General features: G+C 58.9%; 2 protein-coding genes across 3 annotated transcripts; one reads left to right on the top strand and one right to left on the bottom strand.

Annotated features, from left to right (window-relative positions):
- The first annotated feature begins 1,452 nt into the window (after positions 1–1,452).
- Positions 1,453–8,449, top strand: TEX261 (testis expressed 261). 2 transcript variants are annotated; one of them, XM_038551552.1, is made up of 6 exons: positions 1,453–1,586; positions 2,218–2,297; positions 3,277–3,430; positions 4,650–4,717; positions 5,471–5,573; positions 5,715–8,449. In XM_038551552.1, exons 1-6 carry the CDS (start codon positions 1,517–1,519, stop codon positions 5,828–5,830), a joined length of 591 nt encoding a protein of 196 aa, XP_038407480.1. In that variant the 5' UTR covers positions 1,453–1,516; the 3' UTR covers positions 5,831–8,449. The 2 variants fall into 2 exon arrangements, with proteins under 2 accessions (XP_038407480.1, XP_038407481.1); XM_038551553.1 differs by having other exon boundaries at positions 5,455–5,573.
- Positions 8,426–14,619, bottom strand: ANKRD53 (ankyrin repeat domain 53). Its single transcript, XM_038551551.1, is given in 7 exon segments — positions 8,426–9,321; positions 9,323–9,736; positions 11,652–11,772; positions 12,193–12,357; positions 13,545–13,744; positions 14,080–14,287; positions 14,493–14,619. Coding segments are annotated over 7 exon segments (1,470 nt in total). The 5' UTR covers positions 14,558–14,619; the 3' UTR covers positions 8,426–9,024.
- Between the last annotated feature and the right edge of the window lie 163 nt (positions 14,620–14,782).

The following is a 14,782-nucleotide window of genomic DNA, read 5'->3' as shown; positions in this document are numbered from 1 at the left end:
CAGGATCCCATCCACAGTCCCCTCGTCAGATCAAAGATGCTCCTCTCACCCTGGAAATTCCAAGGGATGTAGGAGCCCTGCGTAAGAGGCTCCCATCACCTCTACTACTCAGGAAATTACAAGGTTTTGCCTGTCAGGAATAGGAGCAGAGGCCAAACATATAGATTTCTCATTACATCACTGAAAGTTAGTAGATTTTCCATTAGATCTGGTTAGGCTATGCGTTAATAAAGAAACGTATTGCTGTATCACACATTTGGCTTTCTAAAAAGTATTTTGATATCTGTATTTCAGCCTCATTTCTTTGTCGTATTCTTATGTATTTTTTTATTGTGGTAAATATACATAATACATAAATATATATATTTATATACATATTATAAAATTGACCGCTTTATCCGCTTTAAGTGTGCAGTTCAGTAGCGCTATTCGCAGCGCTGGGCAGTGATCACCACCGTCCATCTCCGGAGCTCATCTTCCCTCACTGGGACTCTGATGCCATGAAAAGAGTAACCCCCACGACTCTGCTCCCCTCCTGTGGCTCACGACTTCCCGTTGAGGAGTTTGGGGGCTCTAGATGCCCCAGACAAGCGAAGTCCGACAATGTCTGCCCTTTTGTGTCCGGCCTGTCTCACTTACCACGTCGTGAATGTGCATCCTGATGTGACGTGCGCCGTAATTTCGTGCGTTTTTAAGGTTGGATAATACCGCGTTGTGTGTATGAACGCATTTCGCTCACCCGGCCACCCGTCGCTCTCGGTTCCCCGGCTGCACCCGGCTGGAGCCGATGCGCCTGCGGTGACTCTCCGTTCCACCTTGAGGATCGTGTGTCCACTTCCACGCGTGTAACGATGGTCCCGGGGGAGCGGCGAGCGGCCCGTAGGCGCCCCTACTGCGCACGCGGGCGCGGCCCCTGGAAGGGCTCCCCGCGCGGGTCCCGCCCTCCCGCCCCCGCGGCCGCAGCCGCTGCCCGGGCGCTCCTGGGTCGGGGCGCCCCCGCCCTAAGACGACTGACCGCGGGCCGGGTCGGCAGAGCGCGGCGCAGCCCCCAGCCCCGGAGCCGCCCGCCCTAGGCGCGCAGCCGTGTCGGGGCGGGTCTCGGGGGCGCCGCGCACCCCTCCCGCGGGCGCGAGCAGCGCCCAGGCCGTGCACCCAAGCGGCCCCCGTCCGCGCCCCGGGGACCGTCCGCCTCCTCCCGTGGGCGCAGGCGGGGCGGGTCCTCCGGGCGCGTCCTCCCGTGGGCGCACCTGGCGGCGGGGTCCTCCGGGCACGTCCTCGCGTGGCGCAGGCGGGGCGGGTCCTCCCGTGGGCGCACCTGGCGGCGGGTCCTCCGGGCCTGCGGGCGGCGCTCGTCGGGCTCGGGCCCGGGCGGGGCTGCAGCCGGGCCCCTCTCGGCGGCGCACGGCGGTCCGGGCGGCGCGGCGCGGGGCGGGGCGGGGACGCGGCGGCGGCGGCTCCGAGTCGGCGGGGCCGGGGCGCGCAGGCCGGTCCCGGCGGCGGGGCGGGCGGGGGCGCCATGTGGTTCATGTACGTGCTGAGCTGGCTGTCGCTCTTCATCCAGGTGGCCTTCATCACGCTGGCCGTCGGTGAGAGCGCGCGGCCCGGGGCGGGGGCCGGCACCTGGCGGGCGGGGGGTCGCGCCGGGGGGCGCCGGAGCCGCCGAGGGCCTCCCGCGGGTGCCCGCCCCGCCCGCCGCGCCCTGCCCTGCCCTGCCCTGCCCTGCCCTCCGGGTCCTGCCCGCCGCGCCCTGCCCTCCGCGCCCTGCCCCGCGGGAGCTCGGGGCCTGCCGGGGTCACGGCGGCGACTCGGGTGCCCCGCCCGACCCCGCGCGCCGCCAACCGCCGCCGGGTCCCTGCCCTCCCTCCCGGCCACCGCCCGCTCAGGTCTCCGCTGAGCCCCCCGCTCCTCCGGGCCGGGCGGAGCCTCGGCCACCCGGGGTCCCCGCCCCCCGCCCCGGGGCCAGGGAGGGACCGCGTCCGCCGCAGCCCTGGCCCGCTCCCAGCCGCCCTCGGCCCCTCCCCGGGTGCCGGGGACCCGAGAGCGCCCGTCCCGTCGCTGCCCTGACCCAGCTCTGCTCCCCAGGCGGGGGGACGCCACGTGGGATGAGCGGGTCGCGCCCGGGGAGGGCGGTCACGGGGGCGGCGGGGCGCGCGGCAGGGGGAGGGGGAGGGGAGGGCGGCCCCCCAGCGCCTCCCGCTCGCCTCTCCCCACCCTCAGCGGCCGGACTCTACTACCTGGCGGAGCTGATAGAGGAGTACACGGTGGCCACCAGCAGGATCATAAAGTACATGATCTGGGTAAGCGGCGGCCCCAGGGCCCCCCACGGCCCCCCAGGGCCCCCGTAGTTGCCTGCCTCGGGGGAGGCGGATGGGAGACCTGTGGCCCCGCTGCGGCTTCCCCAGGGGCAGGGCTGCCCGCAGACCCGGCCTCGGCTCCTTAGGCTGCTGTGCACCTGCTGAGCGCTGAGCCCACGCTCGTGTTGGCGGGACCGTGGCTGGGCCTTTGCGTGCTCTTGTCCACGGCCTCTGGCCCTCGCTCCGCGCGGAGCATTTACGAACCTGAGGACGGTCCTGAGTAGCTGGGTGAGAGTACTCGCTGCCCCGGGCGCCTCGTGCCCTGGCCTCGGCTCATGGGAGGCTTCTGTTCCTGAAGACGCAGCCCTTGTCCCCGATGTCGAAGCTGCTAGATCCCTGCCAGCTGCAGGGAGAGGTGGCGATGAGACCATCTGGATGGGAGAAGTCCAGTGCCTCTCAGGTCCCTGGTGTCAGCAGCCACTGGGCCCGGCTTGGGGTACAGGCATATAGTGGCCACAGGACCAGAGCTCTCAGCTCCGGGTTCAGAGGCCTGGGCTGTGGGTTTCGCTAGAGCAGTTAGATCTTCGTTCTGCCGACTGCGGTTTGTTAAGCGCCGACAGCTCTCAGTCCTTCAGAACAGTGTTTGTTCAAGGTACAGGTGTCCTTATTGGGTTGTGCCACCAGTGCAGTGGGTCACGATTAGCGTTCTCAAAAAACACAGAATAGAAAAGAGTAGAATTGAAATTTGAACTTGGGTCTGTAAAATGCCTCGTGGGTTGCTGTCAAAAGTTTCTGAGCATTGAAAGATGTTGCTCGCCCTGTGGGAGTGGAGAGACAAGTTGGGGAGGTGAGATCTGGTGACTGTGAAACACGGAGAGACTGAGGCATGACCCCAGTGTTGCCCGGAGTGGGCTGGGGTGTAGCGAGACCAAGAAGGCTGCCCTGGAAGAGGCTTCCTGTACTGTACCTCTGGTTGTTTCAGTTCTCCACAGCTGTGCTGATTGGCCTCTACGTTTTTGAGCGCTTCCCCACCTTCATGATTGGCGTGGGCCTCTTCACCAACCTCGTCTACTTTGGCCTCCTCCAGACCTTCCCTTTCATCATGCTGACCTCGCCTAACTTCATCCTTTCGTGTGGTGAGAGGGGGCACACGTAGGGAGGCAGCTGGAGTGCATGCGTGTGCCCAGCTAGTCCAGGGCACTGTGGGGATACACAGAAAAGAGGCAAACCAGTAAGGTCCTCCAGGAGGCCAGGCTGATTGGAAATATGGCGCTCTCACACTTGAGGGGCCTAGAGTCTACCTTGGCTCTGGTGACTGGTATTTGGGGCGACGGGGTGGTGGGGTTGGAATACCCAGACAGGGAGGGCTTTCCCAGGGAGGTGAGTTTGAGAAGGGAGAAAAAGTGGGAGTTCAGACCCCTTCTGCATCTTACCAGGGGGTGAACCCCCGCCACCCCACCCCACAGTAGCAGGCCCTCCTGGCTTCCCTTTGTCATCCCCCAGCCTACTCTTTAAATGCATGAGAGAGTTTTCCTGAAGATCTGTGGGCATCTTCCAGTTTCCCCTAGTGCTAGGAAGGAGAAACAAGACGTGGCATCGGGCTTGGAGGTGGATGTGCGGCTGCTTTGTTGTGGTGCCTGCCCCTCACCTCACTGTGGGAATAGGCAGGGATGCCCGAGTCTGAGCAGCCCAGCCCCAGGATCTGCAAGTTGTCTCTCTCCTCCATAAATGTGGCTGCGCTGTAAGGAGGTGGGCGTCAGTCCGGAGACACCAGTTCAGACTGGTGAGGAGCCCTACCCTGGGGCAGCATGAGGAAGGACCTTCTCACCCAGAATTTGGAGGAATCCTAAAACTGCACCCCAAAGCATCTAGCAAACTGCGCCTTTTTATTCCTGAGGAGTGGGAGCCTCTTTATTTGAGGCCCTCTCCCAGCTGCCCCGTGCAGAGTGGACTCTCTTGGGAGTACGTCATCTGCACACCCATGACTTCTGTACCCACTGCCCATGGGAGGGCACCCTCAGGACTCACATCCACTTAAAAGTAGGTTAATTGTCACAATCCTTTGGGTTACATAACAAGGCTCATTGTGATACCACTCAGAGTTTTCTTACCTGCCTTCTAATTTTGCTCACAAATGCCTTCTGCGGAGGGCAGGGAGGAGCCAATCCTCCATTTGCACAGATGGAGAACTGAATTCTGGAGGGTAGTGTACATGGCTCGTAGCCATCCTGTCAGTTGGGTGTGAAATCAGGACCAAGACTCGGGGCTCCCAACTCCCAGGGGCCTCCTGAAGGTTAAAAGTCCAGCTTTATGTCATTCCCCCCCAAACTGACTGACTCTTCATTCCCTCAACAGGGCTAGTGGTGGTGAATCATTACCTAGCATTTCAGTTTTTTGCAGAGGAATATTATCCTTTCTCAGAGGTAAGAAGCGTTCGGTATGTCAAACTCAGCAAGGACGGAGGACGTCAGGGGGACTCGCATGATTTGCTTTGTGAGCTTAGCTGGGATCTGAAATAGTCTATTCAGTGGTAGCACATTTAGAGAAGATAGAGGAGTTTAGAAAGCAGTGTGGGTAAGGAGCAGAGGTCTCCTTGTCCGCGGTGGGGAGGACACTGCCCTCCCCCAGGGAGTCCTTCCGCTGTCCCAGGACCGCAGCCTAACACCCTGAGGTCAGGACAGGGCACTGGGGTGGCCTCGTCTGACGCAGACCTCACGGGGCTGGGCAGGTTGCAGCCCTGAAGCCCCAGCTCCTCCCAGCAGCCTGCCAAGCCTTTTTCCTCTCAGGGGCTCTTCACACCCTGCTGCTTCAGGTCGCGCCCCCCCCCCCCCCCCCCCCCCCGGAAAGAACAAGGTCACTTTTGGGAGGAATATGGGTCGCTCCTAGTTTTGCCCTCCATCAACTTCCTGTAGTTCAGATGAGTTCTTGTCCTAGTGAACGGGATTTGGGGATGGTGCTCACACTGGGTCACCCTCAGTCTCCACCTTTCCCCACTGAGCAGTCTCCAGTCTCCATGTCTGAGGTTGCCCTGTCTCTGCCTCCGGGGGCCTCCTTCAGAGATGAGGTGTGGGGCCGTCTGTGCATCCTCCACCACGTCTGTAAGCTACAGGACCACCACGTGGGGCCCACCCTCAGCACCTCCGGGGCACTCTCTTCTCAGTGTCTCTTGTTGCCAGGTCCTGGCCTATTTCACTTTCTGTCTGTGGATCATCCCGTTTGCGTTCTTTGTGTCACTGTCGGCAGGGGAAAACGTCCTGCCCTCCACCATGCAGCCAGGAGGTGAGAAGGCGTGGTCGGGGTCCCAGGTGGGGTGACATCGGCAAGGCCTGGGCCCTGTGAGGGACACGCCTGGGCTCCGGGTGAGTGAGCCGTGTTCACAGCCAGATGCGCATGCTCATCTCCCTGCCTGTGTCTCCACAGATGACGTGGTCTCCAATTACTTCACCAAAGGCAAGCGGGGCAAACGCTTAGGGATCCTGGTTGTCTTCTCCTTCATCAAAGAGGCCATTCTTCCCAGTCGTCAGAAGATATACTGAACCCCTTGGGGAGGGCATGTGGAGCCCCACAGGAGAGTCGGGCCCTGGGCCTGTGCGCTGGGCGGGGCCGTGAGCCTGGAAGGCATCTGCCCCGAGCCCCAGCCCTTGCTCCCTCGACTCTCTGAAGCTCTCGTCCCCGCCTTCCTCGAAGGGCTCAGCTTGGCTCAGATCTGACGCTGCTAGAGGCTGTGACCCCACAGGACCCCGGGAGGATGCCAGAGCCTGCCTGGCCAGGAGGCCGGGGTCCACCTGGTTATGTGGAAGCTGAGCTCCCTAGGGCCCTCCTGCCCACCTCCGCGGTGGGCCGGGAGGTTGTGGCCCAGCCGGGGCAGGCAGGGCAGGGGCCGTGAAGCTGGAGAGCAGACAGGGCTGTTTCCTGGGCAGACGGCCGTGGGGAGGGGCCGTGGCTTGGCACTTCCAAGAGAAAGAGTTTTCGCTGTTGAACTGTGATTTCTGTCCTAGTGCTGACTGCCATTGAATAAAGATTCTAGGTGGCACTGTTTGCCTTAATACCTGAGAGTTCATCTCCCTGTCTTCCCGTTGACCTTCTGCCCTGGACTAGACTGGCTCTTCGGCTCCAGGGGCCCCTGTTCTGGGTTTGAGTCTTGCCCTCCCGGAGGGACCACTCACGGCCCTTCATGGGGAGCGGACAGAGCTCAAGGGCTGAGCGGTGTCAGGGGAGTTAGGGGCGGGGGCAGCCTTTCTTGTGCCCTTCCCTTTCCTTCCATCTTTTCTTTCCCCAAGGCTCCCTGGCTGTGACACTGGGGGCAGAGAGGTACAGCTTGGGACTGGGTTGGCTTTTCAGAGCATCTGCTGTGGCCTATTTGTAAGCCCTCCCCTGGGGAAAAGGAGTGCTTTCTGGCTGAATTCTGTCTTGGGCCCGAGGAGAAACAAAACAGAAATCAGCTTCCAGGCAGCCTGGGTTACAGCCTCATCGAGGGGAGAAAGGGTTCGTCCTTCGTCCCTCTGAGCACACAGAGGGCTGGCCCTACCTTTTGTGTGCTCTTGGCTCCTGGGGAGCTGCCCTCGGGCCAGATTCTGGCACAGACCAGCACTTGCTGACTTTGCACCCCAACTACAGTGCCTTGCAAGTACCCAGCAGTACACACTGGGGCAAAGCCCCCGTGAGAGCCGGTCTTAGCCACGTCCTGTACCTCCGAGTGGGGCTGGCAGGGGTGCAGATGGCCAGTGCGCGTGGGGTGCATTTAGGCTGGGGGAGGCCCCAGTGCTTGAAATTCTCTATATTCCTGCCCCAAGTCCCACCGCAGCCCTTCACCTCCTTGACTGGCGTGTTTCCTGTTCTCTTAAAAATACCAGCCTTTCCCTTTCCCTGAGAGGAGTAGCTCGTTGTGGTTTTTTTCTTGGTGGGAATGAGATGCCCAGGCCTCCTTATCCCGTGTCGACAGGGGAAGACAAGGTAGAGGACGCCGGAGGCCGACGTCCTCCTCACTGCTGGGTCAGCAGCTGGCCCTGCTCTCCCTTGCTGTCTACTTTGTTCCTCACCCCGAAGCTAGGTCTTCCCTCCTAGGGGTTGCCAGGGGCCTCCTCGTGCTAAATCCAGCGGACCCTTTCCTATCTGCTGCTGGACCTCTGCAGCATCTAACAGGGCTCATCACCCCCAGCTTCTGGAATTGTGCTTTCCTGGCGCTCCTGTGGCTGGCCTTCCTCCTACCTCTGCTCTTCCCTTCAGTTTCCTGTGAAGCAGGCTTCCCCATTTGCCCCATGCACAGTGGGGTTTCTCAGGGTTCTGCTGTGGGCTCCCTGGAGGAGCCCATCCATGCTGATGGCTTCAGGGACTCACTCTTTGCAGCGGAATTGAGTTCACCTCCAGCCCCAGCATCCCTCCTGATCTTCTGAACCATAGTTCTGCTGCCTTTGGATGCACAGACAGCTCCCGTGGCCCAGAGGACACTTGTTGCTGTCCTCTGCAAACCTGCCTCTTTTGGGTACCTGCCGTGGCCCCAAGACCCTTTGGGAGCCAGACTAGAAACCTGCTTTCTAGCCCTGCTTTCTCTTTCTGCCCCTCCCCCGGCCATCCGATCTCTCAAAACCGTTAAGTTTACCTTCCTAACATCTCTTGATTCAAGCCACACCCACTAGTCATCAATTTACACCTGGATTATTGTGACAGCCTCCTTCTCCTCTGTTCCACAGCCAGAGTTGTCTAAAATGTATAGTTGATCAAGTCACTTCCTGGCCTACAACCTTCCATGGCTCCCTACTGCCCGCAGGATAAAGTCCAGACCCCTTAGCATGGCTTGCAAGACTTGTGATGTCTGGTTCCCGCTCACCTCTCTGGCCTCATCACTTGCCACCTTGCATCCCATGTCCCAGCCTCCTGTATTCCACGATGCCACTTTGATTCCCCTTTCTTCCGCTCACCTTGGGACCTTCTCTGTCACTTCTCTACTTAAAATTTCACTTCCTCTGAGCTCTGTCCCCTCTCCCTGCAGCACACCACACAGATCGCTCTAGGCTTACTTACCTGCTTCCTGGTCTATCTCCCCACTAGACTGTACGCTCCTTGAGGGCAGGGACTGTCCTTCAGTTTTTGTATCAACAATGCCTGGCTTGGTGCCTGGTACATAGAAAGCACTCAATAAATGTTTGTTTAATGAATGATTTGTAGTGGTGCGTGCCGGGGAAAGCAGGGGATCCAGGGTAGCTTCCTGGAGGAAGTGCAAGTGCGTTTTTAGTCTCAGATTGGAGCCACAGGTCCTCCCTCCCTGCCCCCGAGATGTGCTGCTTGTGCCTCCCTCAACGACAGAAACCTCAAAGGACTTAATCTGAACAAGAGGCAGAATTTTCCAGGGGTCCCTCATCCTGGAAGGCTTGTGCCCAGTGGTCCAGGGGTCCCTCATCCTGGAAGGCTTGTGCCCGGTGGGCTGGGGGGAGGAGAGGTGGGGATACCAAAGTGTCACTTTTACAATGCCTGGACCCAGGATAGAGACTGATGCCCACTGTCAGGCCTCTACCCTAACTTAAACCTGGGGAGCCCAATAAATGTCTTTGTGGAGAAGGGAGACCTGGGATCTAGGCTTTTGTTAAGAGAGAAGGGGCTCTGATCTTGGAGCTTGGGAGTGAGAAGTGGAAAGCCTGTGAGAACTTCTCTCCCGCTCGTCCATTCACAACACGAATCACCACACCTCAGCTGTCTTTGGGCTGCCCCAGGTTGAGAGCCTACCAAAGTAAGTTTATGGGGGGCTTTTGAGGGAGGGCAGAGTGGGGAGCCCTTGATGGGCTCGCAGAGCTGCCAGGAAGGCTTCATCAAATGTCTCGCGCAGGTTCATGGCCAGAGTGTCAGTCCAGAAGTTGTCACCCAAGTGCCGCTTCTGGGGCACGTCCCTCATGCTGACGGAGTGAAAGCCCTGGGGCGCTCTCATCCTGTACGGCCGCGCTGAAGGGTACAGCTCTTGCACCATCACCTCGAAGGGCAGCTGGGGCACAGGTGCCACCCGGCTGCCGGCCACCGTGCACAGTTGTGCCCCACCTGTGCTCATCAGGCCTCACCTCGAGGAAGCTGCGGAAGTCGTGATCCGGGCTGGGGTCTGGGTGCACGCCCAGGCGGATGCCCTGTGGGTAGCCAATCTGGGCGGTGGGTGATCTGGCTGGGTTGTTGCTCACATTCCACGACTTGGGCCGCCTGACCGTGGGCTTCGTGTACGTGGGTGTGGGTGTCCCCACGGGCTGCAGCTGTAGCGCTGGTGTCTGCCTCAGGCGTGCCTCCGGGGAGGGGTAGAAGCTCTTGGGGGGCCCCTTGTGCTTGGGGGTCTTGGACACGGTGATCGCCTCGGGTGGGGCACCAGGCCCTGGCTTGGCATTGCGGATCAGGGACTGGCCTCGGAGCAGCTGCTTGCAACGGAGCCACTCCTTGAAATCGGCTTCTCTCAGAATTTGGTGCTCTTTCTGCAACATCAGAGGGTGCAAGACAGTCATGGGCGGCTGCCCCTCCTCCCTGCTCCTGTGGAAGGGGGCTCTGTGGCTGCAGCCCTTGGAAACCTCAGGTGTCGCTGGCCAGATGCAGTCTTGCCCCTGAAGGCCTCAGTCCGATGAGAGAAAACTCCCGCCTTATGGGAGCCGTCATTCTGACAGGGAGATAACTGTTGCCTGAAGGGAGCCCTTGGGCTGGTGCGGCAGATAGAACCTCTCCCATCGGGGAGACCTCCAACCTGATACGACCTCCACCCTATGGAAAACCTCAAGTCTCATGGGGAAGACAAGCCTCCACCCCAAAGAAGTCCCCGTTCGGATAGTGGAGATCTGCCCTTCCCTGAGAGAATCTCTGGTTTGATGGGGGAGGAGAGACAAATCCTTGACTCTGGAAGAAGCAAGCAGAAAGGTTTGAAAGGCCTGGAACCGGAGGAGACCAGTCTGGGTAGGCTTCTGGAAGTGGGGCACCATGTATGTTCAGGGATACAGCTGGCCGACTCTCTGGGCTGGGTGGTCATGACTCCATCTACCTGTTTTGCCTCCACTAGAATTGAACCTTCAGCTTGTCACAGAACTGCCCCTTTTCCACCCCCTTATTTCAGTGCCTTGCTCCCCAGACTGTCGCTAAGCCATCAGGTGGTATGGAGATTGACCCAGCTCGGGAGGTAGGCTCTGATTAGGCTAAGCCCATCATAATACTTCCATCAGCCTTGCCCCAGACCCAGGTCAGTCAGTATGTGGCTTTTTTAGCTCTAGGGATTGGGACAAGAATGGACATACGATCCAATTGAGGCCAATGAGATAAGGGGAGATCTGCAAGGGGCTTCTGGGAAAGTTCAGAGCCACGGGAATGGATGAGCTTTGCCTCCTCTGGATGCAAGGGACTCTGAGGACTGGGTGACATAATACAGGAGGGTGGGGCTGAGAAAACTGGAGAGAAACACAGCTGGAACCAAGCTGGAGTACTGGATTTTGCCAGCCCTGAAGCCCTCCCCACTTCTGGATCCACGTAGGATTCCCAGCATCTTTTCTCTGGGGTTTCTGGCTCTTGCATCCTATATAATTATACCTGCTTAAAATCCTTTAGGCATGCCCCCATACATCCCCAGCACAGGTCCATCAGAGGTGTGAGCCCCTGCCAAATCTGTCCATCTCCCATCTCCAACTCACGTCTATTCCCCTAGCTGTACTGACTTTGTCCTCTGCAGATACCACGCCCTCGTGCACCTCGATGCCTCCACAGGGCTGTCTGGTCCTTGTGCCTGGTCAGCCATTCCCTTCTTCATATGGCCCTTCCTCCTCTGTGGGAATATAACCAATCTCCCATTCTAGACCCTAAGCTCCTTGAGTGAGGGGACTACATCTCATTTGTCTCTGGAGCCTCAGGGTCCAGCAGGTGCCTAGCAGACCGTAAGTGCTCTGTGTCTGTTGGAAAGGATGGATTTTTTTAAAAGACTTTATTTTTAAGTAATCTCTACATCCAACATGGGGCTTGAACTCCCAACCTTGATCAAGAGTCACCTGCTCCACCGATTGAGCCAGCCAAATGCCCCAAAGGTTGGATCTGTTTAACCAGTGTGAGTCCCAATGTAGGGAGGGCATGAGTCTCACCAGCGATTTTCCTCCTAATCCAGAAGGAGGCAACGCACTAGGAGGGGTGCCATAGTTCTTGCTTACTTAAGCTGCTTTTGCTTTCTAATACAAAACAAGGTTTTTGACCTAAAGGAGTGGCTTTTAAGGGTGGAGTTTCAGAACATGGAGAGAAGGAGGCTTTTTCTGGATGGGACTGCTACCAGCCACTCTTCTATCTGCACTTGAGTCATGGCCTCTGGTGCTCAGCTGCTTGGATAGCAGTGGCTGCCCAGTGCCCCTTCCCAGCGCCCCCCCTTACCTGATATTCAGTCAGGTAGTCCTGTTCCATGAAGATCAGCTGGTCCTTGAGCCTCTTCAGTTTCTTCGTCTCACAAGCAAAGTCCTTCTTGTCCCGTCTCCACATCGCATCCTTCAAGAACCTGTTGCCAGGGTGGGGGTATGTCATCCCCCAGTGACAACCTGGGCTAGGAAGACTGGCTGCTGCTGAGAGCCTGGATGAGGGTGGGAGGAGCCACCAGAGACACCATTTCCCACTGTCCAAGGCCCCTCTAACTACTATCCTGTGAGGTGAGAAAGGAACGTGTCTGACAGTGGGATCACCACCACCCTGCTGGGGATCCAAGGCCTCGGGGCAAGGAACGGTAGGGCTAAACCCAAAGGAGTGAGGCCCTGTGGAAAGTCTTGGGAATAATATCCTGGGCAGGGGTCTCCTCTGCACACTTATCGCCCAGCCCAGCCCAGCCCCTCCTGGTAGAGGCTCAGCCTTAGGTGAGGGCCCCAGGGGAAGGGCTAAGAAGAGGGAAGGGGTGGCAGGCTGTGGGTGGTTCTCACACCCTCACCGGGCACAGTCGCGGTGGTTCCATATTTTGCAGTAGTCGATGGGCTTGCAGCCCGTGGCATCTCGGGCATGGACATCGGCACCATTTTGCACCAGCACCTTCACACAGCTCAGCAGGCCTTGGAAGGCTGCCATGTGGAGGGGAGTAGAGCCATTGCATGTCTGACTGTAGAGGGCCACACCAGCCGGGAAGAGGAAAGGAAGGACAAAGGCCATGTGCCTATCAAAGAGGTGGGCAAACCGGCTTCCAGGCCTGCTGTGCCACCGGCCCACTGGGTGACGCATGTCCCTTCTCTCTGAGCTTCAATCTCCTCAACTGTAGGACGGCCTGGACTAAATGAATGGTGGAAGCCTGGTTATATGGATACGCAACAGTTCAGATCTGCCGGGTTGGCTAGAGCTCAGAGGGCACTAAACCTTACTCTTGCTCTCCTGCCCCCCCTCCCCTGACTGGCCATGTGTAAGCCATGGCTCACAAAGCCTGTGTGACCTGGGCCCTGCTGCATCCTCCTCACCCTCATCTTCTGACCTTGCCCCACTCTTTCCCAATGTATGATCTTAGCATGTGTTGTTCCCTCTGCCTGGGACTCTTCCCTGGTTTCTTGCATGGCTGGCTTGCTCAGTTTTCAGGCTGCAATTTAAATGTCCCTTCCTTAGAGGAGACTTCCCCTTCCAAAATAGATCCTCTACCCTATCACTTTTACTCATCACCTCATTACCCTGTTATTTCCTGTGTCACTGCTTACTACAGTGTCATTTTGTTCACTTATTAGTTTGCTACTTCACTGTCTGCTCCTGCACCAGGATATCAGCTTCATGAGGGCAGGGTCCTCAACTCAGGCGTGGCGCTGAGCACATAGGGCAAGTGCAGTCTCCCCTATGCCATCCGTGCACTTTCCATGCGTTTCCTCAGTTATCACAATAGTCTCATGTCATCTTCCCACATTTCAGTTGAAGACCCTCAGGAAAGAGTACCCAAACTTTGCTGCAAATTAGAAACACCTTAGGGATCTTTTAGGCCTTCCAAAGCCCAGACCGCACCCCCGTACCAATTTCGACCTTTGATTGGATCACAGGCACTGGTACTTCGGTATTTCTGAAGCTCTAAGGGGACTCCAGTGTACTGAGGCTAAGGGTTAAGTGACTTGCCCAAGGTCTTGCTATTTGCTAGCAGATGCAAAGCTGGGATGTGAACGATGTCTGTCCTCTCCTCATCTCCTTACTACACCACGTGGGCTCGCTGTGTTATGTGGGGCCCAGTCCTTGTCACCCCACAGCCCTCTGCCTGTCCTGGAAGTGGGGTCTCTATCTGCCTAGGCTCCAAAACACTTTTTGGACACAGGCTGGACTCACGTGTTGAGGGCCGCCCCTTGCTTAAGCAGATAGTGAATGCAGGGGAGGGTCATGGTCTTGTTGTCCCCGTGGATGACCAGGTGCAGGGGTGTCTGGCCATTGTTGGTGGGCAGGTCCACAGGAAAATTGTACTCCTCTACCAAGACCTGCAGGCACGCAAGCTTGCCACTCTGGGCTGCAAAGTGGATGGCAGTGAAGCCCTGTGGGGGCCAGAGGAGGGGAGGAGGAGACTGAGCAGGATTGGGGCCCCTGGGGTCCACAACCAAACCTACAGAGCAATTTCTTAGGGTTCCTGTCCCTCTTTCCTGTACCCCAAGAGTCGCTCACACTCCTTTCCCACTCTCACATGTGCTCACCCTTGCTGGCTGCCCCTCAGTGGCCCTCCTACAGGAGCAAGGCAAATTAGGACTATCGAAAGGAGAAAGGCTATCTATGGATGCTGCACAGGCACACCTTGGCCAGGGAACCACTATGTGAGGAACTTTCTGTGGATGCAGAGGACTTCAGTGCTTGCCCCCAAGCACCTAGGCCTTGCCTTGTCATCGGCTGGAATTTCCTTACGGTCCCGACTCAGACAGAAGTGCAACCATTCCAGGTTGCCCAGTGCAGCGGCAAACAACTCATAGTAGCCCCCAATGGCACTCTGGACCCATGCGTCGTCCGGGCGAGTGAGGGCGCAAGAGTGGAGGGCGGGGAGTGGGGAGGCAGGCAGGCAAGCAGCGTTGGAGTCTGGGCGGCCCGCCCTGCAAAGGGGCTTGCGTGAGCGTAAGGGCTGGCATGGAGCCCCAGGGCAGCTCTGGGGGCCAGGTCAGGGCTCCCTGGTCCACAGGGCAACGAGGGAGCCGGGCACCCGGGCACCCAGCCCAGTTCTCCGGGCTCCTCGCGCGCCCAAGGGCCCCTACCCACTCCAGGGAGGCCCCGCAGCCCGGCCACCTCATCCCGGCCCACCTGGGCTGCTTGGACGCTGAGTCACTCAGGAGGACTCTGGAGGAGACCTTCTCCGCTGACTGCATGGCCACGCTTGTGTGTGTGTGGGGGGCTGCTCCCCACCCTCCCCACGCCCCGCCCCCGCCACGCCCGGGGAACCCAGTGGGCAGGCCTGGGCCTGCGCTGCTACCTGGGGGAGTAACCATGACTGCCCCTTGTGGAGGGGCGGAGGGGGGAGGGGAGGGAGGGAGAGGGGGAGGGGAGGGAGGGGGAGGAGGGGGAGGGAGGAGGGGGAGGAGGGGCAGGGAGGA

This window comes from Canis lupus, chromosome 10 (genome assembly GCF_011100685.1).
Source record: "Canis lupus familiaris isolate Mischka breed German Shepherd chromosome 10, alternate assembly UU_Cfam_GSD_1.0, whole genome shotgun sequence".
Taxonomy (NCBI): Eukaryota; Metazoa; Chordata; class Mammalia; order Carnivora; family Canidae; genus Canis; species Canis lupus.
Note: the sequence above shows the minus strand (reverse complement) of the source record. Positions and strands in the feature narration are given on the sequence as shown.

Coding starts and splice junctions, on each gene's coding strand:
- TEX261 (XM_038551552.1), top strand. CDS start 1,517: ATGTGGTTCATGTACGTGCTGAGCTGGCTGTCGCTCTTCATCCAGGTG. Junction 3,431..4,649: donor TAACTTCATCCTTTCGTGTG/GTGAGAGGGGGC, acceptor TTCCCTCAACAG/GGCTAGTGGTGGTGAATCAT. Junction 4,718..5,470: donor AATATTATCCTTTCTCAGAG/GTAAGAAGCGTT, acceptor TCTTGTTGCCAG/GTCCTGGCCTATTTCACTTT.